The following is a 23,807-nucleotide window of genomic DNA, read 5'->3' on the forward strand; positions in this document are numbered from 1 at the left end:
AACACTTAATTGTTTAAACCAAAGACCCTAAATTTAGAAGAAAGACCACCTCCTTTCCCATACCTTCAACCCCCCAATAGTAACTCACATGCTTGCTGTTCTCTTTGCAATTATTCTGCATTCCTAACCTCTAATATATCAACTACATTTTCAATCACTCAACTACATCATTTTGTGGCCTATTATGTTCTTTTTTACTTAGCACTCCTCGGTGTATGTAGCAAAAACATCTTCATGTTATCTAATTCACCATACATATTATTGAAGCTAAAAAAACTCTGAAATACTTTTCTAACTTTTCTCCAGGTTTGCAATTCAACTTTTGAAAAAATTTCTGAAACTTTTGACTGTCAGTTGATATAAGAAACACACTTGATAAAAGAACTTATTTCAAGTTTTTATATCATTTGAGATCTTGATATAAGAAACTACACATACATGTCTATGTGTGTGGTATCACACATAACATTTCATTAAATATTTTTAATATGTGCGATTCAATATATTATAAAACATCCCCTTTTTTTTTTTAAATATTCATTGAAAACATTAAATTGATTTCACAAGTTACTAATGGGTCATGATCTCCAAGCAGTTTGGAAGACCACTACCACTATTATATTTCTAAAATACACATCTAATCTTTACTAACAAAAAAAATATTTTTTTTTTTTGAGACGGAGTCTAGCTCTGTCTCCCAGGCTGGAGTGCAGTTGCGCCATCTTGGCTCGCTGCAAGCTCCACCTCCCGGGTTCACGCCATTCTCCTGCCTCAGCTTCCTGAGTAGCTGAGACTACAGGCACCCGCCACCATGCCCGGCTAATTTTTTGTGTTTTTAGTAGAGATGGGGTTACACCGTGTTAGCCAGGATAGTCTCAATCTCCTGACTTCGTGATCTGCCCGCCTCAGCCTCCCAAAGTGCTGGGATTACAGGCGTGAGCCACTGCGCCCGACAATAAAAATTCTTTAGCTTCTAAAGTCTATGAAAAAAAAATTCCTTGGTACAAAAAAAATCTTCATACTTCATATCTGCCTCTCCCAACTTCTTCAGTTTCATCTTTCACCCATCCCCCAACTCTGAAAACAAATAGCCAAACCTGATCACTTTTATCAGCAGTCACCATTGTTTCATGCATTCATGTCTTTCCTCATGCCTTCTCTCTGCCTAGCATAACCTTGCCCACCTTAACAGCCCTTCGGCCTAATTTCTCCTCACCTACAAGGCTCAAATGAAATAATATCTGCTTAGAGAAAATATTTAACAATTTCTTTGTACTCAGTCCTTCCTATTCTATGCTCCAATAGCATTTAATTTATACTTCTACTGTGACTATCATAACAGTCTGACTTGTACCAAAGTCTCCTGACTTTAGACTATAGAACTATGTCTCATTCATCTTTGTAACACCATCACATCTCACATATAGCACAAATTCAAAAACATGTTTTGTGGAAGTGAAATCTGTAGTGTTAGATTTTATGAAAATAACATGGAGGGGAAAGGATGAATTCTGGAACAGAGAACTGTGCAGAAAAAAGTTAACATAGTAGGCCTGATCTGTTATCTTTGAAAAGCCTGCTTACAAGGCTGGCCCTTGACTGACATCTGGGAACTGAGATTTCAGGAGGTTTACTTATTAACTGCTAAGAGTGGCTCACTGTGCCTGAATTATTGAACAAACTATGATTTATAGTAAATACCAGCTTTCCTTCTGAAAATCCAGAATGTGGGTATGTACCAGGCAGTGGGAATCTACATGATGAGCCCTGAATAGGAATCCTGGCAGTGAGTCTCATGTGGTCACAGCTCATCACTGGGGGACTTCCTGTGGGAGTCCTGTGTGACTCCCCTGGAAGAGGACTCTGGAAGCTTGTGATGGTTTTCCCTTTGCTGATTGTGCTTCATATTCTTTCACTGTAACAAATCATAGCCGTAAGTACAAGTATGTGCTGAATTCCCCAAGTCCTCTTAGAGAATCACAGAACCAAGGAGTGGTCTTGGGGATGCATAGACACCAGGACTGACAATATAAAAACATAGTATGTCATATGCAAGTATCAATATTTAAGTCAGCATTGTTGAAAGGGAGTTTTTACTAGGAAAAATAAAAGAGCAAACGTAAAAGTCGGTGCAAGGCCCTAAAATATGCTAAAAGCTTGATTTTTATTGAAATGTTTCCAAATAGAGTGCATCAACAACATTAAAGAAAGATTACGTTCCAACAGTTTAGTAATATAGGTTGGAGAAAAAAACTATGAATACACCTAGATTAAGAGAAAAGTATTAGAATAGCTAAAAAATGAAGTAGCTAAGGAATTAAAAACAGATTATGGGAATGTCCTGTTAAGGAATCTAAAATCATGTATTTTTATCTATTTGGTATTTTAACTGCACATATTCACAACCCTACACATACTAACAACCCTACACCAAATGGAAGGTGATGGATGAAACTGTGAAACAGCACATGATATTGCTGCATGCCAAATACTTCTTTGCAGCAGGACTGCCACCTTTATTTAATCAGTAGTCTTTGTGCAACAGCATTTCTTAAATATTCTATTGCAATAACCCTATTCATACATATATATATATATGAATGACACACACACACACACACACAGACACACAAACACAAAAATTGAAATCTTAAAGTGCTTGTTATGGATGGAATATTTGTGTCCCCAAAATTCACATGCTGAAACCCGAACTCAATGTGATGGTATTTGGAGAAGTCTTCAGGGGTAATTAGTTATGAGGGTAGAATGCTCATAAATGGGATCAGTGCCTTTATACGAGACCAAAGAGCTACCCACTTTCTTTCTGCAATGTGAGAATACAATGAGAAGTCAGCTATCTGCATCGCAGAAGAGGGCACTCACCAGAACCCAAGCATACTGGCACACGTCGTGGATTTCCAGCCTCCAGAACCATGAGAAACAATCTAAGACAGTACTGACACGAGTGACAAGGCAACTACAAAAGATGGAAATCAGCTGCGCACAGTGGCTCATGCCTGTAATTCCAGCACTTTAGGAGTACGAGGTGGGCAGATTACCTGAGGTCAGGAGTTCGAGACCAGCCTGGCCAACATGGTGAAACCCTGTCTCTACTAAAAATACAAAAATTAGCTCAGCGTGGTGGCAGACGCCTGTAATTCCAGATACTCAGGAGGCTGAGGCAGGATAATCGCTTGAACACGGAGGTGGAAGTTGCAGTGAGCAGAGATCGTGCCATTGCACTCTAGCCTGGGCAACAAGAGCAAGACTCCGCCTTGGGGGGAAAAAGATGGAAATCGAGTAGGCTGAAAGAGAAGACAAATCCAGTCTCATCTGGATTTCAAGAGATTTATGCTGTTGAATTACATATTCAATTGTGAAAGAAAGGAAGAAAGTTAATGTTCTGGCCTGCTTGAACTATTTTGAGACTTATCAAAAAGGGAGGAGCATTAATTGAGAGAATACAGAAATTCTTTAAAATTACAAATTGATTTTTGGCCTAAAAAGTTCTACTGATCCAAATGTAGACTTTAGAAAACGCTGGTTGAGAGATGTTTTAAAGGCTCTTGTATCAAGACAAGTCTGGCATTCCGTTTTCTCCTGAAGTCATTAAATTACCAGACAAAAATCACCTTCCAGAAATTAAAATATATTTCACCAGTACATGAAACCTCATTTTAAGTAAACTGAAGAAACCAAAATTTTATTTTAAATTTCATTTGAAATTTTATTTTACATCTCATTTTAAGTAAACTGAAGAAACCAGTAATTCAGTGATGCATTACTTTTAAAATTGTTTACTGTATATAAAGTTTAACTGACGCATTTATATTGAAAATAACTGTGATATTGAGCTTCTACTAAAAAATCAGAGGAAGAAAACTCCTTTTTCTAAATCCCATGGAAATGAAAAGGGGGGGGGAAAGAATAAAAATCTGAGGAGAAAATTCCGTTTGCAATAAAACTAAGAAACAGCTATAATTGCGATGATGAGAAAAAATTGGCTGACAGTGAACTTTGAGTCAAACCTAGTTTCTCAGCAGGGTGTGGAGTCTCTGAAAAGGAGAGGCTCCTGGAGGCTTAATCAAACATTTATTACTTAGGACCAGGACCACAGGCTTAGTGGAAAAGAAATCAGAATCTAGGAATGTCTTACCAGTATCCTGTTCAGAGGAGACAACTGTGAAAGAAGAAATGGATTGTCAGAAATGGCATAACCAGAAAATCTGTTATTTTCTCTAACAAACCTGATCAACTGCCAAAAAGCAGCCCAGGAAAGAGAAAAGAAATAGCAACCAACTTTGCTGCTCATGACTTAAGTTATCTAAGCAGAGAATAAATAAAAAAGAAAGCCTTCCCCACCCTCTGGAAAAAAGGTATGAGCTAAAGCCTTCACAGAGAGCCTTGGCTCTGCTCACCAGGACTAGAGAAAAGCCAGCAGAGAAGATTTGCAGTACTTCCCAGAAAACATATCTGACTAGTCCCATAGGCATGCTCTTTCCCCCATTCTGGATCCTTCTTGAGCAAACTGCAAATGAGGATGTAACTGTTTCCATTCAATGCATGATAAGCAGAAATAATTCATTCTGCATTCATTGGTGGCACACACATACACAAAAAGCAGAAGGTAGATTTTAAAAATGTAAAACAAACAAAAGGAAAAATATTTCAAGTACCACTGTATTTTCAGAGAAATTAAAGGAAAAACCTCAAAAAAGGGATAAAAGAAAAAAGATGAAGGTAAACTAGCAGCTAAGAAAATAAAGGACAATAAAACTTCTGAATAAAGATTTACAAGCAGAGAGAGGTAATACATCCCTATGACTAGATAGTATTTTGAATCCCCATTTTAGAGATAAGAAAAGCAAAGCATAGACAAGATAAAACTTATCTCCTATACTATTGACAAGAGAGCCACTTTGAAACAGAGCCAAAGTGACCAAGACAGGCCTAACAACAAATGGGCTGGGTGCGATGGCTCATGCCTATAATCCCAGCACTTTGGGAGGCTGAGGAGGGTGGATCACAAGGTCAGGAGATTGAGACCATCCTGGCTAAAAAAATACAAAAAAAAATTAGCCGGGCATGGTGGCAGGCACCTGTAGCCTACTAGGGAGGCTGAGGCAGGAGAATGGCGTAGACCCAGGATGTAGAGCTTGCAGTGAGAGCTCCTGGCACTGAACTTCAGCCTGGGAGACAGAGTGAGACTCTGTCTCAAAAAAAAAAAAAAAAAAGAAAAAGGAAAAAAAAAAAAAACGAACGAATGCAGAAGAAAAAGATCAGTGAATGGAGTTGAAGAATATGTTAAGAGAAAAAAAAATTAAAGTAACAGGCTTGAGACTGCGGTTCTTAGAAAGGGCTGCTTGAGAGGGTGGGTCTTGGCTAGCTAAGCAGCTAGAAACTGGAATGAGTTCCCAGCGGTGACATATAACCTTCCCTAATGATAAATAAGAGTGGCTCACAATTCCTAAACTCTGTACAAGCAAGGTACAAACACATGTTTATTTGGAGCACCTGCTTTCCTTTCAGGAGTCTGGGAATTTCGGTACATGCTACGCAGAGGGTGCCTATGTGACCAGCCCAATAAAACCCTTGGGCACCAAGCCTCTGATGAGCTTTTCTTCTAGACAACTATTTTACATGTCACAGTTAGGTGCTGGAGGAATTAAGCATGTCCTATGGGACTTCACTGAGACAGCCTGTGTTTGGTTTCTTCCAAACTTCACCCCATGCCTCTTTTCCCTTGCTGGTTTTGCTTCTGTATGCTTTCATGTAATAAACCATAGCCAATAGTGTGACCGTATGCTAGGTTCTGTGAGTCTTAGCCAATCACTAAACCTGAGGGCTGTCTTGGGAATCTCTTATGCAGGTAATATCTGTGCCAGAAACACAGCACACAAAGTCCTGCTGTCTTTATAAAAGAGAATACAGAAAATGTAAGAGAAAAATATTCAAAGAAATAATGGAAGACCTATATAACTGAAAAGCTACACTGTGTCTCATCAAAAGCTAAGAGGAAATAGGCTGAGTGTGGTGGCTCACACCTGAAATCCCAGCACTTTGGAAGGCCGAGGTTGGTGGATCACCCGATTCAGGAGTTCGAAGACCAGCCTGACCAACATGGTAAAACTCCGTCTCTACTAAAAATACAAAAGTCAGCCGGGTATGGTGGTGGGCACCTGTAATCCCAGCTACTCCAGAGGGTGAGGCAGGAGAATCACTTGAATCCGGGACGCAAAAGCTGCAGTGAGCCGAGATCGTGCCACTGCACTCCAGCCTGGGTGACAGAGTGAGACTATGTGTTTTTTTAAAAAAAAAAAAAAAAGATGAAGAAGAACTAAGAGGAAATAATCAAAATCAAGCATTACACTGGCTAAATGTCTAAAGTTGAATAACTAAGAATTCCACAGATCTCCAATCAAAAGACAACGTACTGTTAGAAGGAAAAGTTTTTGGTGGGCCTTGGATTTCTTCACAATAACATTTAATGCCACAGGTTATAAAAACAATGGCTACAAAGTGCTAAGGGAAATACTATGTGGCCTGAAACGACCAGACTTAGCCAACTTGTTTTATAAACATAAAGGCAACAGGCAGACATTCTCAATCAAGAAAGTAATGCAGTACGTAAGAGTCACACTTTGGGAAAGGGCAGGGGGTGCGGGAGATCTGCTAAGTGACTGTACTCACCAATAAAGACATTAATAAAGGTAAGAAATGAGAAATAAACTGTGCCATAAGGACCGAAAGCAAACACTGCATCCATGTGAATTATACTTGGGAAATAACAATGTTACAAAGCTTGACAATGTTTAAAAAAAACCAAAAACACTGGCCAGGCATGGTGGCTCCTGCTTGTAATCCCAACACTTTGGGAGGCCGAGGAGGGTGGATCACTTGAGCTCAGGAGCTCGAGACCAGCCTGGGCAACACGGTGAGACCCCATCTCAAAACAAAAACAAAAAAACAGTAAATACAAATTAGCTGGTAAAATTTTAGGGAAAATTTAACTCCAGTAATCTCCTCATTTCTCATAATGGAAAGTCAAAAGAGACTTAATGGGCCGGACACAGTGGCTCACGCCTGTAATCCCAGCACTTTAGGAGGCTGAGGCAGGCAGATTACCTGAGGTCAGGAATTCGAGACCAACCTGGCCAACATGGTGAAACCCTGTCTCTACTAAAAATACAAAAATTAGCTTAGCGTGATGCCAGACGCCTGTAATTCCATATACTCAGGAGGCTGAGGCAGGATAATCACTTGAACACGGAGGTGGAGGTTGCAGTGAGCAGAGATTGTGCCATTGCACTCTAGCCTGGGCAACAAGAGCAAGACTCCGTCCTGGGTGGGGGAAAAAAAAAGATGGAAATCAAGTAGGCTGAAAGAGAAGACAAATCCAGTCTCATTTGGATTTCAAGAGATTTATGCTGTTGAATTACATATTCAATTGTGAAAGAAAGGAAGAAAATTAATGTTCTGGCCTGCTTGAACTATTTTAAGACTTTTATCAAAAAGGGAGGAGCACTAATTGAGAGAATACAGAAATTCTTTAAAATTACAAATTGATTTTTGGCCTAAAAAGTTCTACTGATCCAAATGTAGCCTTTACAAAATGCTGGTTGAGATGTTTTAAAGGCTCTTTTATCAAGACAAGTCTGGCATTCAGTTTTCTCCTGAAGTCATTAAATTACCAGACGAAAATCTTCTTCCAGAAATTAAAATATATTTCACCAGTACATGAAATCTCGTCTTAAGTAAACTGAAGAAACCAAAATTTTATTTTAAATCTCATTTCAAGTAAACTGAAGAAACCAGTAATTCAGTGATGCATTACTGTTAAAATTGTTTACTGTATATAAAGTTTAACTGATTCATTTGTATTTTAAATAACTGCGACATCGAGCTTTTAGTAAAAAATCAGAGGAAGAAAACACCCTTTTCTAAATCCCATGGAAATGAAAAGGGGAGAATAAAGAATAAAAATCTGAGGAGAGGAATAGGAACAGCTCCAGTCTACAGCTCGCAGCGTGAGCGACGCAGAAGACGGGTGATTTCTGCATTTCCATCTGAGGTACCGGGTTCATCTCACTAGGGAGTGCCAGACAGTGGGCGCAGGTCAGTGGGTGCGCGCACCGTGCCCGAGCCAAAGCAGGGCGAGGCATTGCCTCACTCGGGAAGCACAAGGGGTCAGGGAGTTCCCTTTCCTAGTCAAAGAAAGGGGTGACAGACGGCACCTGGAAAATTGGGTCACTCCCACCCCAATACTGCGCTTTTCCGATTGGCTTAAAAACCGGCACACCAGGAGACTATATCCCGCGGCTCGGAGGGTCCTACGTCCACGGAGTCTTGCTGATTGCTAGCACAGCAGTCTGAGATCAAACTGTAAGGCGGCAGCCAGGCTGGGGGAGGGGCGCCCGCCATTGCCCAGGCTTGCTTAGGTAAACAAAGCAGCAGGGAAGCTCCAACTGGGTGGAGCCCACCACAGCTCAAGGAGGCCTGCCTGCCTCTGTAGGCTCCACCTCTGGGGGCAGGGCACAGACAAACAAATAGACAGCAGTAACCTCTGCAGACTTAAATGTCCCTGCCTGACAGCTTTGAAGACAGCAGTGGTTCTCCCAGCACGCAGCTGGAGATCTGAGAACGGGCAGACTGCCTCAAGTGGGTCCCTGACCCCTGACCCCCGAGCAGCCTAACTGGGAGGCACCCCCCAGCAGGGGCAGACTGACACCTCACAGGGCAGGGTACTCCAACAGACCTGCAGCTGAGGGTCCTGTCTGTTAGAAGGAAAACTAACAAACAGAAAGGACATCCACACCAAAAACCCATCTGTACATCACCATCATCAAAGACCAAAAGTAGATAAAACCACAAAGATGGGGAAAAAACAGAGCAGAAAAACTGGAAACTCTAAAAAGCAGAGCACCTCTCCTCCTCCAAAGGAATACAGTTCCTCACCAGCAATGGAAAAAAGCTGGATGGAGAATGACTTTGAGGAGCTGAGAGAATAAGGCTTCAGACGACCAAATTACTCCGAGCTACGGGAGGAAATTCAAACCAAAGGCACTGAAGTTGAAAACTTTGAAAAAAGTTTAGAAGAATGTATAACTAGAATAACCAATACAGAAAAGTGCTTAAAGGAGCTGATGGAGCTGAAAACCAAGGCTCGAGAACTACGTGAAGAATGTAGAAGCCTCAGGAGCCAATGTGATCAACTGGAAGAAAGGGTATCAGCGATGGAAGATGAACTGAATGAAATGAAGCAAGAAGGGAAGTTTAGAGAAAAAAGAATAAAAAGAAATGAGGAAAGCCTCCAAGAAATATGGGACTATGTGAAAAGACCAAATCTACGTCTGATTGGTGTACCTGAAAGTGACGGGGAGAATGGAACCAAGATGGAAAACACTCTGCAGGATATTATCCAGGAGAACTTCCCCAATCTAGAAAGGCAGGCAAACATTCAGATTCAGGAAATACAGAGAACGCCACAAAGATACTCCTCGAGAAGAGCAACTCCAAGACACATAATTGTCAGATTCACCAAAGTTGAAATGAAGGAAAAAATGTTCAGGGCAGCCAGAGAGAAAGGTCGGGTTACCCACAAAGGGAAGCCCATCAGACTAACAGCAGATCTCTTGGCAGAAACTCTACAAGCCAGAAGAGAGTGGGGGCAAATATTCAACATTCTTAAAGAAAAGAATTTTCAACCCAGAATTTCATATCTACCCAAACTAAGCTTCATAAGTGAAGGAGAAATAAGTGAAGGAGCATTTACAGACAAGCAAATGCTGAGAGATTTTGTCACCGCCAGGCCTGCCCTAAAAGAGCTCCTGAAGGAAGCACTAAACATGGAAAGGAACAACTGGTACCAGCCACTGCAAAAACATGCCAAAATGTAAAGACCATCAAGACTAGGAAGAAACTGCATGAACTAACAAGCAAAATAACCAGCTAACATCATAATGACAGGATCAAATTCACACATGAAAATATTAACTTTAAATGTAAATGGACTAAATGCTCCAATTAAAAGACACAGACTGGCAAATTGGATAAAGAGTCAAGACCCATCAGTGTGCTGTATTCAGGAAACCCACCTCATGTGCAGAGACACACATAGGCTCAAAATAAAAAGATGGAGGAAGATCTACCAAGCAAATGGAAAAAAAAAAGGCAGGGGTTACAATCCTAGTCTCTGATAAAACAGACTTTAAACCAACAAAGATCAAAAGAGACAAAGAAGGTCATTACATAATGGTAAAGGGATCAATTCAACAAGAAGAGCTAACTATCCTAAATATATATGCACCCAATACAGGAGCACCCAGATTCATAAAGCAAGTCCTGAGTGACCTACAAAGAGACTTAGACTCCCACACATTAATAATGGGAGACTTTAACACCCCACTGTCAACATGACACAGATCAACGAGACAGAAAGTCAACAAGGATACCCAGGAATTGAACTCAGCTCTGCACCAAGCGGACCTAATAGACATCTACAGAACTCTCCACCCCAAATCAACAGAATATACATTTTTTTCAGCACCACACCACACCTATTCCAAAATTGACCACATACTTGGAAGTAAAGCTCTCCTCAGCAAATGTAAAAGAACAGAAATTATAACAAACTATCTCTCAGACCACAGTGCAATCAAACTAGAACTCAGGATTAAGAATCTCACTCAAAACTGCTCAACTACATGGAAACTGAACAACCTGCTCCTGAATGACTACTGGGTACATAACGAAATGAAGGCAGAAATAAAGATGTTCTTTGAAACCAACGAGAACAAAGACACAACATACCAGAATCTCTGGGACACATTCAAAGCAGTGTGTAGAGGGAAATTTATAGCACTAAATGCCCACAAGAGAAAGCAGGAAAGATCCAAAATTGACACCCTAACATCACAATTAAAAGAACTAGAAAAGCAAGAGCAAACACATTCAAAAGCTAGCAGAAGGCAAGAAATAATTAAAATCAGAGCAGAACTAAAGGAAATAGAAACACAAAAAACCCTTCAAAAAATTAATGAATCCAGGAGCTGGTTTTTTGAAAGGATCAACAAAATTGATAGACCGCTAGCAAGACTAATAAAGAAAAAAAGAGAGAAGAATCAAATAGATGCGATAAAAAATGATAAAGGGGATATCACCACCGATCCCACAGAAATACAAACTACCATCAGAGAATACTACAAACACCTCTACGCAAATAAACTAGAAAATCTAGAAGAAATGGATACATTCCTTGACACATACATTATCCCAAGACTAAACCAGGAAGAAGTTGAATCTCTGAATAGACCAATAACAGGAGCTGAAATTGTGGCAATAATCAATAGCTTACCCACCAAAAAGAGTCCAGTACCAGATGGATTCACAGCCAAATTCTACCAGAGGTACAAGGAGGAACTGGTACCATTCCTTCTGAAACTAGTCCAATCAATAGAAAAAGAGGGAATCCTCCCTAACTCATTTTATGAGGCCAGCATCATCCTGATACCAAAGCTGGGCAGAGACACAACAAAAAAAAAAGAGAATTTTAGAACAATATCCTTGATGAACATTGATGCAAAAATCCTCAATAAAATACTGGCAAAACGAATCCAGCAGCACATCAAAAAGCTTATCCACCATGATCAAGTGGGCTTCAACCCTGGGATGCAAGGCTGGTTCAATATACCCAAATCAATAAATGTAATCCAGCATATAAACAGAACCAAAGACAAAAACCACATGATTATCTCAATAGATGCAGAAAAGGCCTTTGACAAAATTCAATGACCCTTCATGCTAAAAACTCTCAATAAATTAGGTATTGATGGGACGTATCTCAAAATAATAAGAGCTATCTATGACAAACCCACAGCCAATATCATACTGAATGGGCAAAAACTGGAAGCATTCCCTTTGAAAACTGGCACAAGACAGGGATGCCCTCTCTCACCACTCCTATTCAACACAGTGTTGGAAGTTCTGGCCAGGGCAATTAGGCAGGAGAAGGAAATAAAGGGTATTCAATTAGGAAAAGAGGAAGTCAAATTGTCCCTGTTTGCAGACGACATGATTGTATATCTAGAAAACCCCATTGTCTCAGCCCAAAATCTCCTTAAGCTGATAAGCAACTTCAGCAAAGTCTCAGGATACAAAATCAATGTACAAAAATCACAAGCATTCTTATACACCAACAACAGACAAACAGAGAGCCAAATCATGAGTGAACTCCCATTCACAATTGCTTCAAAGAGAATAAAATGCCTAGGAATCCAACTTTCAAGGGATGTGAAGGACCTCTTCAAGGAGAACTACAAACCACTGCTCAAGGAAATAAAAGAGGATACAAACAAATGGAAGAACATTCCATGCTCATGGGTAGGAAGAATCAATATTGTGAAAATGGCCATACTGCCCAAGGTAATTTACAGATTCAATGCCATCCCCATCAAGCTACCAATGACTTTCTTCACAGAAGTGGAAAAAACTACTTTAAAGTTCATATGGAACCGAAAAAGAGCCCGCATCGCCAAGTCAATCCTAAGCCAAAAGAACAAAGCTGGAGGCATCACACTACCTGACTTCAAACTATACTACAAGGCTGCAGTAACCAAAACAGCATGGTACTGGTACCAAAACAGAGATATAGATCAATGGAACAGAACAGAGCCCTCAGAAATAACGCCGCATATCTACAACTATCTGATCTTTGACAAACCTGAGAAAAACAAGCAATGGGGAAAGGATTCCCTATTTAATAAATGGTGCTGGGAAAACTGGCTAGCCATATGTAGAAAGCTGAAACTGGATCCCTTCCTTACACCTTATACAAAAATCATTTCAAGATGGATTAAAGACTTAAACGTTAGACCTAAAACCATAAAAACCCTAGAAGAAAACCTAGGCATTACCATTCAGGACATAGGCATGGGCAAGGACTTCATGTCTAAAACACCAAAAGCAATGGCAACCAAAGCCAAAATTGACAAATGGGATCTAATTAAACTAAAGAGCTTCTGCACAGCAAAAGAAACTACCATCAGAGTGAACAGGCAACGTATAGAATGGGAGAAAATTTTTGCAATCTACCCATCTGACAAAAGGCTAATATACAGAATCTACAAAGAACTTAAACAAATTTACAAGAAAAAAATCAAACAACCCCATCAAACAGTAAGTGAAGGATATGAATAGACACTTCTCAAAAGAAGACATTTATGCAGCCAACAGACACATGAAAAAATGCTCACAATCACTGGCCATCAGAGAAATGCAAATCAAAACCACAGTGAGATACCATCTCACACCACTTAGAATGGCGATCATTAAAAAGTCAGGAAACAACAGGTGCTGGAGAGGATGTGGAGAAATAGGAACACTTTTACACTGTTGGTGGGACTGTCAACTAGTTCAACCATTGTGGAAGTCAGTGTGGTGATTCCTCAGGGATCTAGAACTAGAAATACCATTTGACCCAGCCATCCCATTACTGGGTATACACCCAAAGGACTATAAATCATGCTGCTATAAAGACACATCCACCCATATGTTTATTCCGGCATTATTCACAATAGCAAAGACTTGGAACCAACCCAAATGTCCAACAATGATAGACTGGATTAAGAAAATGTGGCACATATACACCATGGAATACTATGCAGCCATAAAAAATGATGAGTTCATGTCCTTTGTAGGGACATGGATGAAATTGGAAATCATCATTCTCAGTAAACTATGGCAAGAACAAAAAACCAAACACCGCATATTCTCACTCATAGGTGGGAATTGAACAATGGGAACACATGGACACAGGAAGGGGAACATCACACTCTGGGGTCTGTTGTGGGGTGGTGGGAGCGGGGATGGGGGAGGGATAGCATTGGGAGATATACCTCATGCTAGATGACGAGTTGGTGGGTGCAGCGCACCAGCATGGCACATGTATACATATGTAACTAACCTGCACAGTGTGCACATGTACCCTAAAACTTAAAAGTATAATAATAATAAATAAATAAATAAAATCTGAGGAGAAAATTCCATTTGCAATAAAACTAAGAAACAGCTATAATCCCGATGATGAGAAATAACTGGCTGACAGTGAAATTTGAGCCAAACCTAGTTTCTCAGCAGGGTGTGGAGTCTCTGAACAGGACAGGCTCCTGGAGGCCTAATCAAATTATTACTTAGGATCAGGACCATACACTTAGTGGGAAAAAAATCAGAATCTAGGAATATCTTGTCAGTGTCCTTTTCAGAGGAGTCAAGTCTGAAAGAAGAAATGGATTGTCAGAAATGGCATAACCAGACAATCTGTTATTTTCTCTAACAAACCTGGATCAACTATCTAAAAGCAGCCCAAGAAAAGAGAAAAGAAATACCAACCAACTTTGTTGCTCCTGACTTGAGTTAACTAAGCACAAATTAAACAAATAAGAAAGCCTTCCCCGCCCCCTGGAAAAAAGGTATGAGCTGAAGCCTTCACAGAGACCCTCGGCTCTGCTCACCAGGACTACAGATGAGCCAGCAGAGAAGATTTGCAGTACTTCCCAGAAAACATATTTGATTAGTCCCATAGGTATGCTCTTTTGCCCATTCTGGATCCTTGTTGAGCAAACTGCAAATGAGGATGTAACTGTTTCCATTCAATGCATGATAAGCAGAAATAATTCATTCTGCATTCATTGGTGGCACACACATACACAAAAAGCAGAAGGCAGATTTTAAAAATGTAAACCAAACAAAAGGAAAAATATTTCAAGTACCTCTGTATTTTCAGAGAAATTAAAGGAAAAACCTCAAAAAAGGGATAAAAGAACAAGGCAAACTAAATCAGCAGCTGAGAAAATAAAGGACAATAAAACCTCTGAATAAAGATTTAGAAGCAGAGATAAGTAATACATCCCTATGACTAGACAGTATTTTGAATCCCCATTTTAGAGAGAAGAAAAGCAAAGCACAGACAAGATAAAACTTATCTCCTATACTATTGACAAGAGAGCCACTTTGAAACAGAGCCCATGACCAAGACAGGCTTAAGAACAAACGGGGCCTGGTGGCTCACGCCTATAATCCCTGCACTTTGGGAGGCTGAGGAGGGTGGATCACAAGGTCAGGAGATTGAGACCATCCCGGCTAACATGGTGAAACCACATCTCTACTAAAAAAAATACAAAAAAAAAAAATTAGCTGGTCTTGGTGGCAGGTGCACGTAGTCCTAGCTACTAGGAAGGCTGAGGCAGGAGAATGGCCTGAACCCAGGAGGCGGAGCTTCCAGTGAGCTCCTGCCACTGCACTCCAGCCTGGATGACAGAGCGAGACTCTGTCTCAAACAAACAAACAAACAAAACAAAACAAAAAACAAACGAATGCAGAAGAAAAAGATCAGTGAATGGAGTTGAAAAATGTGTTAACAGAAAAAAAAAAAGTTAAAGTAACAGGCTCGAGACTGCGGTTCTTAGAAAGGGCTGCTTGAGAGGATGGGTCTTGGCTAGCTAAGCAGCTAGAAACTGGAATGAGAAACAGTTCCCAACAGTGACATGAAACCTTCCCTAATGATAAATAAGAGTGGCTCACAATTCCTAAACTCTGTACAAGGTACAAACATGTTTATTCGGAGCACCTGCTTTCCTTTTGGGAGTCTGGGGAATTTGGTACATGCTACGCAGAGGGTGCCTATGTGACCAGCCCAATAAAACCCTTGGGCACCAAGCCTCTGATGAGCTTTTCTTCTAGACAACTATTTTACATGTCACAATTAGGTGCTGGAGGAATTAAGCATGTCCTATGGGACTTCACTGAGACAGCCTGTGTTTGGTTTCTTCCAAACTTCACCCCATGCCTCTTTTCCCTTGCTGGTTTTGCTTCTGTATGCTTTCATGTAATACACCTTAGCCATTAGTGTGACCGTATGCTAGGTTCTGTGAGTCTTAGCCAATCACTAAACCTGAGGGCTGTCTTGGGAATCTCTGATGTAGGTAATATCTGTGCCAGAAACGCAGCATACAAAGTCCTGCTGCCTTTATAACAGAGAATACAGAAAATGTAAGAAAAAATACTCAAAGAAATAATGGAAGACCTATGACTGGAAAGCTACACTGTGTCTCATCAAAAGCTAAGAGGAAATAGGCTGCGTGTGGTGGCTCACATTTGTAATCCCAGCACTTTGGGAAGCCAAGGTGGGTGGATCACCTGAGTTCAGGATTTCGAAGACCAGCCTGGCCAACATGGTAAAACTCCGTCTCTACTAAAAATACAAAAATTAGCCAGGTATGGTGGTGGGCACCTGTAATCCCAGCTACTCGGGAGGCTGAGGCAGGAGAACCACTTGAACCCGGGAGGCAGGGGTTGCAGTGAGCCGAGATCCTGCCACTGCACTCCAGCCTGGGTGACAGAGTGAGACGCTGTTTTGTTGTTTTTTTGTCGTTTTTTTTTTTTTTTTAAAAAAGACAAAGAAGAACTAAGAGGAAATAATCAAAATCAAGCATTACACTGGCCAAATGTCTAAAGTTCAATAAGTAAGAATTCCACAGATCTCCAAGCAGAAGACAAGGTACTGTTACAAGGAGGAAAAGTTTTTGGTGGGCCTTAGATTTCTTCACAATAACATTTGATACCACAGGTTATAAAAACAATGTCTACAAAATGCTAAGGGAAATACTATGCGGCCTGAACAACCAGACTCAGCTAACTTGTTGTATAAACATAAAGGCAACAGGCAGACATTCCCAATCAAGAAAGTAACGCAGTACATAAGAGGTAACCTTCGGCAAAGGGCAGGGGGTGCGGGAGATCTGCCAAGTGACTGTACTCACCAACAAAGACATTAATAAAGATAAGAAATGAGAAATAAACTGTGCCATAAGGACTGAAAGTAAGCACTGCATCCATGTGAATTATACTTGGGAAATAACATGATATAAAGCTTGACAATGTTAAAAAAAAAAAAAAAAAAAAAAACTGGCCAGACATGGTGGCTGGCACTTATAATCCTAGCACTTTGGGAGGCCAAGGAGGGTGGATCACTTGAGCTCAGGAGTTCGAGACCAGCCTGGGCAGCACAGCAAGACCCCATCTCAAAAACAAAACAAAACAAAAAACAGTGAATACAAACTAGGTGGTATGAATTTTAGGGAAAATTTAACTCCAGGAACCTCCTCATTTCTCATAATGGAAAGTCAAAACAGACTGAATGGGCTGGGCACAGTGGCTCACGCCTGTAATCCCAGCACTTTGGGAGGTGGAGGCGGGCAGATCACAAGGTCAGGAGTTCGAGACCAGCCTGGCCAATATGGTGAAACCCAGTCTCTATTAAAAATACAAAAATTAGTCGGGCGTGGTGGCACACGCCTGTAGTTCCAGCTACTCGGGAGGCTGAGGCAGGAGAACTGCTTGAACCTGGGAGGCGGAGCTTGCAATGAACCAAGGTCACATCACTGCACTCCAGCCTGGGCGACAGACCAAGATTCCATCTCAAAAAAATAAAAATAATTAAAAATACATATACTTAATAAAAATCAGGAGTTAAAAAAAAAAAGGAATTGACTTTCTTTTTTTTTGAGATGGAGTTTCAGTCTTATCGTCCGGGCTCCAGTGCAATGGCGAGATCTCAGCTCACTACAACCTCCACCTCCTGGGATCAAGCAAGTCTCCTTCCTCAGCCTCCCAAGTAGCTGGGATTATAGGCATGCACCACCACACCCAGATAATGTTTGTATTTATAGTAGAGACAGGGTTTCACCATGTTGCTCAGGCTGGTCTCAAACTCCTGGCCTCAGGTGATCCACCCACCTGGGCCTCCCAAAGTGCTGGGATTACAGGCGTGAGCCACCACACCTGGCCTCTTTTCAGGAATGAAAGGTAGGTATGTGAATTTACAATCCTAAATAATTTTTTCAAGCTTCCCTGCAATAGCTCACCATTTGTATTTTATACATTCACTTATGTTCTGATGAGTAGCCTAGATCACTACAAAGAACAGAATGAAAGGATAATTAAAGCCACATAAAAGTAAGTATTGAAAATAATTTAAAGTTAAATCATCCATATATTTTAGAGAACTAAAATGGCCAGTATTGGCAAGAATGAAAGCATCAAAATCTCTCATATACTGCTGAAACAAACTGGTAAAACTTTGTAGAGGGTAATCTGGTAATATGTCTCCAACTAAAATAAGCACAGACCTTTGAACTGGTTATTCTGTGTCATATCAGTTTGTTCTGCAGACATGCTTACGCAAGTCCACAAATATTCACTCCAACACTTCCAGTAATAATGAAAAACAGGAAAAAACTAAATGTCTATCAATGGAGGATAGAAAATTTAAACTGAGCTAAATGATAAAATATACTGTTAATGTAGCCATTAAAAAGAATGAAATAGTGTTATATAATTGTGAGACGATATCCATTATATTATTTTAAGTGAACACAAATTGCAGAATATCATCATCTTTTCTATTTTCTAAAAATGAGTACAAATGACTGTACATGTGCATTCATGTATGCAGATGTAAGCACAGAGACAGTTCAGAAAATATCAAATTGGATGCTCAGAGAAACAAAATTGGGAGGTGGGACAGGAGACATAACAGATGATCACTTTTATATTTATGTACAACTCTAGTTTTCACTTGCTTCTATAAAGAAAAACCTAAGTGAACTATCTTTAGGAAAACTAAATAAAACTAAAGAATAAAGAAGAGGTGTTTAACATAATAAGAAATGGCCAAAGTTGGTCAGGTGAGGTGGCTCACACCTGTAATCCCAGCACTTTGGGAGGCTGAGGTGGGTGGATCACCTGAGGTCATGAGTTTGAGACCAGACTGCCCAACATGGAGAAACCCCATCTACTAAAAATACAAAAAATTAGCTGCGTGTGGTGGCAGCTGCCTGTAATCTCAACTACTCGGGAGCATGAGGCAGGAGAATCACTTGAACCCAGGAGGCAGAGGTTGCAGTGAGCCAAGATCGTGCCACTGCACTCCAGCCTGGGCAACAGAGTGAGCCTCCATCTCAAAACAAAACAAAACAAAACAAAAAAGAAGAACTAAGAGGAAATAATCAAAATCAAGCATTACACTGGCCAAATGTCTGAAGTTCAATAACTAAAAATCCCACTGGTCTCTAAGCAAAAGACAAGGTACTGTTACAAGGAGGAAAAGTTTTTGGTGGGCCTTAGATTTCTTCACAATAACATTTGATGCCACAGGTTATAAAAACAATGTCTACAAAGTGCTAAGGGAAATACTATGTGGCCTGAAACAACCAGACTCAGCCAACTTGTTGTATAAACATAAAGGCAACAGGCAGACATTCTCAAGTAAGAAAGTAACGCAGTACATAAGAGGCACACTTAGGGAAAGGGCAGGGGGTGCGGGAAATCTGCTAAGTGACTGTACTCACCAACAACGACATTAATAAAGATAAGAAATGAGAAACTGTGCCATAAGGACTGAAAGCAAGCACCGCATCCATGTGAATTATACTTGGGAAATAACAATGTTATAAAGCTTGACAATGTTAAAAAAAAAAAACAAAAACAAAAAACTGGCCAGGCATGGTGGCTGGCACTTGTAATCCTAGCACTTTGGGAGGCCGAGGAGAGTGGATCACTTGAGCTCAGGAGTTTGACACCAGCCTGGGCAACACGGCAAGACCTCGTCTCAAACAAACAAACAAACAACAACAGTAAATACAAATTAGCTGGTAGGAATTTTAGGGAAAATTTAACTCCAGGAACCTCCTCATTTCTCATAATGGAAAGTCAAAAGAGACTTAATAGGCCGGGTGCGGTGGCTTACGCCTGTAATCCCAGCACTTTGGGAGGGTGAGGCAGGTGGATCATGAAGTCAGAAGTTGGAAACCAGCCTGGCCAATATGGTGAAACACAGTCTCTACTAAAAATACAAAAATTAAGCCAGGTGTGGTGGCATGCGCCTGTAGCCCCAGCTACTCGGGAGGCTGAGTCAGGAGAACTGCTTGAACCTGGGAGGGGGAGGTTGCAGTGAACCAAGGTCACATCACTGCACTCCAGCCTGGGTGACAGACTTGAGACTCCGTCTCAAAAAAAATAAAAACAAAAAAATTTTAAAAACAGATACTTAATAAAAATCAGGAGTTAAAAAAACAAAAAGGAATTGACTTATTCTTTTTAGGAATGAAAGGTGGGTATGTGAATTTACAATCCTAAATAATTTTTTCAGGCTTCCCTGCAATAGCTCACCATTTGTATTTATACATTCACTCATATTCTGATGAGTAGCTTAGATCACTACAAAGAATAGAATGAAAGGATGATTAAGGCCATGTAAAAGTAAGTATTGAAAATAATTAAAGTTAAATCATCCAAATATTTTAGAGACCTAAAATAGCCAGTATTGGCAAGAATGAAAGCATCAAAATGTCTCATATACTGCTGAAACATTAACTGGTAAAACTTTATAGAGGGTAATCTGGTAATATGTCTCCAACTAAAATAAGCACAGACCTTTGCACTGGTTATTCTGTGTCATATCAGTTTGTTCTGCAGACATGCTTATACAAGTCCACAAATATTCACTCTAACACCTCTCGTAACAATGAAAAACAGGAAAAAACTAAATGTCTATCAATGGAGGATAGAAAATTTAAACTGAGCTAAATGATAAAATATACTGTTCATGCAGCCATTAAAAAGAATGAAATAGTGTTACATAATCGTGGAACGATATCCATTATACATTTTTAAGTGAACACAAAAGCAAATTGCAGAACATTGTAATCTTTTCTATTTTCTAAAAATGAGTACACATGATTACGCATGTGCATTCATGTATGCAGCTATAAGCACAGAGACGGTCTATAAAAAATCACATTTGATGCTCAGAGAGACAAAAGTGGGAGGTGAGGTGGGACAGGAGATGTAACAGATGATTACTTTTATACTTACGTACAACTCTAACTTTTACTTGCTTCTATAAAGAAAAACCTAATTGAACTCTATCTTTAGGGAAACTAAATAAAACTAAAGAATAAAGAAGAAGTGTTTAACAGAAAAAGAAATGGCCAAAGTTTGAACCTAAATAAGCACAATTTTGCATCCTCATAAGGAGTGTAGTAACCTCCAAAGATCTGTGATTCTGGTCTATTATAGTAGCAACTAACTGGTCCAAAACTAAGAGATGATAGAAATCAGAAGAGCAGCTTCCTGGTAGGGTAGCTGAGTACAAGAGATGTTTCTGGGATAATGGAAATGCTCTATCTTGACTGGGGTGGGTCTTGGCTGCACAGTTGTACATATTTGTCAAAGCCCAACAAACTAAACATTTAAGATCTCTTCATTTCACTGTATGTAAATTTCACCTTTAAACAACTGAATACAAGATGAAAAACTTTAAAAATTAAACTAAATAGAATGAGCCTATACAAACCAACTTTAATTGCAAAAATACATTCTTATAGTAAAAAAAACAAAAAACAAAAATATTACACATGAAAATTTCCTTTTATTTCCCCCCTCTCTCCCAATCTAATTTCCTCAGAGTTAACCACTATTAAAAGTTGGGTATGTTACAGCTTCCAGACGTTTTTTTACATGTAAATAAATATACATAAATCCACAGTTGTGTACTTTTATTAACTGCAAAAAAAGTAATTATCCCAAGTATGGCAATTTGCTTTTGATACTTAAAAACTGATCATAAACATCTTCTCTGATTCGTAAGTAGAATTCTCCCATATTAAAGGCCATATACTACCCCATTGCATGGACAAATCATAGTTTATTAAACCACTGCTCTATTGCTGCCCACTAAATTGAAGTTTTAACAAACTTCAATTTTAACAAAAGCATTGCTATATTTATTATAATTCTTAGGAGTTTAAAAAGATTTTAGACCATAATTAGGAATTTTAAAATGCTCCATAGGAATAAAACTCCATTATAATCATTATACTATGAAAACTTATTTTTCCTTTTTTTTTTTTTTTTCGAAACAAGGTCCCGCTCTGTCTCCCAGGCTGGACTGCAGTAGCACAATCATGGCTCACTGCAGCCTCCACCTCCCAGGCTCAAATGATCCTTCCACCTCAGCCTCCTGAATAGCGTGATGACAGGTATGCACCACCATACCCAGCTAATTTTTGTAATTTCTTTTAGTAGAGGTAAGGTTTTGCCATGTTGCCCAGACTGGTCTCCAACCCCTGGGCTCAAGGGATCCGCCTACCTCAGCCTCCCAAAGTGCTGGGATAACAGGAGTAAGTAAGCCACCAGATCCAGCCTGAAAACCTATTTTTCAATTTTCAAACATATGCTTTCCAAGTACGTAAACGCGTAGAACATAAATGGCACACAGTAGTTTAACATAATTGTTGAATTATGAATAAAATTTTACAGGCTGGGCAAGGTGGCTCACATCAGTAATCCCAATACTTTGAGAGGCTAAGGTGGGAGGATTGTTTGAGGCTAGGACTTCAAAACCAGCCTGGGACACATAGTGAGACTGTTTCTACAAAATAAAAAATAAATTAGCCAGGTCCAGTGGTGCGCACCTGTAGTCCCAGCTACTCAGAAGCTGAGGTGGTATAATTGCCTGAGTACAGAAGTTCGAGCCTGCAATGAGCTATGCTTGTGTCCCTGCACTCCAGCCTGGGTAACAGAGCAGGATGCTTTCTCAAAAAATAAAATTTTACAAACATATCAGCTATGAAAGTAGCAAACAGGTTACTCTATATTTTTGTTGCAGCTCAAAAAAGAGTTTTAATTTAGCACTGAAAATTCATATGAAACACAAGTAAACAAATGAAATAAAACTTCACAGAAAGTGGGGGGGAAAAACATCACTGCACTAAATGGACCTAAAATGCATTATTCTCAAGATCCTTGGGCCCATTCCTAGTCTTCTTTTGTATTATTTTCCATGACAGAGTCTAAAGTCTGCATTTATAAAGTTTTGAATTCCTGTTATCTATAGAAAGTTGCTAACAATGGAGAAACTTAGTATTATCACTGAACAATTAAAAAGCTCCCTGTGACAAACTTTTATTGAGAATAATATAATTTGGAAATGAAGTTCTTACAAACCTGGGTCCAATAACAGGAATAAGTAACACATCTTGAAGGTCTGGATGTTGAAGAATAGGAACACTTAATCCATTAAACTGCTGTTAAAGATAAACATGATTATAAAGCAATCCATACATTTGATACATTTCAACTTATGGAACTTTTCAGTATCATCATCTACCACAGCATGAAGCCCTAGTAGCTCTGGGGCACTTTCACCTTATTCCACGGGATACTGTAAAAATCCAAAAGACCTCAAAACAACAATGTTTTCTCTATTTTAATTCTGAAGTATCCTAACTTCCTTTTAAGACTCAATTTTGCTTACTATTTGGCATTATAAACACAAACCGTGGTTACCCTAAATGATTTACTTTAGAAACTTTTATTTAATATAGAATTACATGTAGTATTCCTTTAAGAAAAGTTTCTGAATAAGATGTTAAAGACTGAGATTACTATTGATAAATACTGCCTAATATACACAATCAACACTGGCATCCATGTCAGCTTTGGTGAGGAAAAGAAATGTTTATGGTAGAGGTTTGGGATTTTCAGTATCCTCTATTATAAGAGAACCAGAAGATTGTCACACTGAAAGCAGGTACAGGTGCGGGAGCCAGCTCACATCAGCTCAGGAGAGCCACTGCATGCATCTCTTTCCAATTCCATGGTCACACATGTAGCTACCAGGCAACATGGTGAGTATTTATACCACAGAAATCAACAAACACCACAAACTGGGGTTATTTTTCCCAGAAAGG

General features: G+C 39.7%; 1 protein-coding gene across 6 annotated transcripts in view; it reads right to left on the reverse strand.

Moving 5' to 3' along the window:
* NSUN6 (NOP2/Sun RNA methyltransferase 6) overlaps positions 1-23,807 on the reverse strand; it is a 146,460-nt gene that overhangs the window by 106,584 nt on the left and 16,069 nt on the right. For 5 of the 6 annotated variants that reach the window (XR_010113228.1, XR_010113229.1, XR_010113230.1 and 2 more), the window contains one exon: positions 23,062-23,141. Coding sequence is in view for 3 of the 6 variants with exons in the window: in XM_055092455.2 (XP_054948430.1) it covers positions 23,062-23,141 (80 nt within the window). In the remaining 3 variants the exon portion in view is untranslated. The remainder of the gene's footprint in view (positions 1-23,061; positions 23,142-23,807) is intronic. The other variant, XM_024930300.4, reaches the window with a different exon arrangement.

Source organism: Pan paniscus, chromosome 8 (assembly GCF_029289425.2).
Source record: "Pan paniscus chromosome 8, NHGRI_mPanPan1-v2.0_pri, whole genome shotgun sequence".
In the NCBI taxonomy this organism is placed as follows: Eukaryota; Metazoa; Chordata; class Mammalia; order Primates; family Hominidae; genus Pan; species Pan paniscus.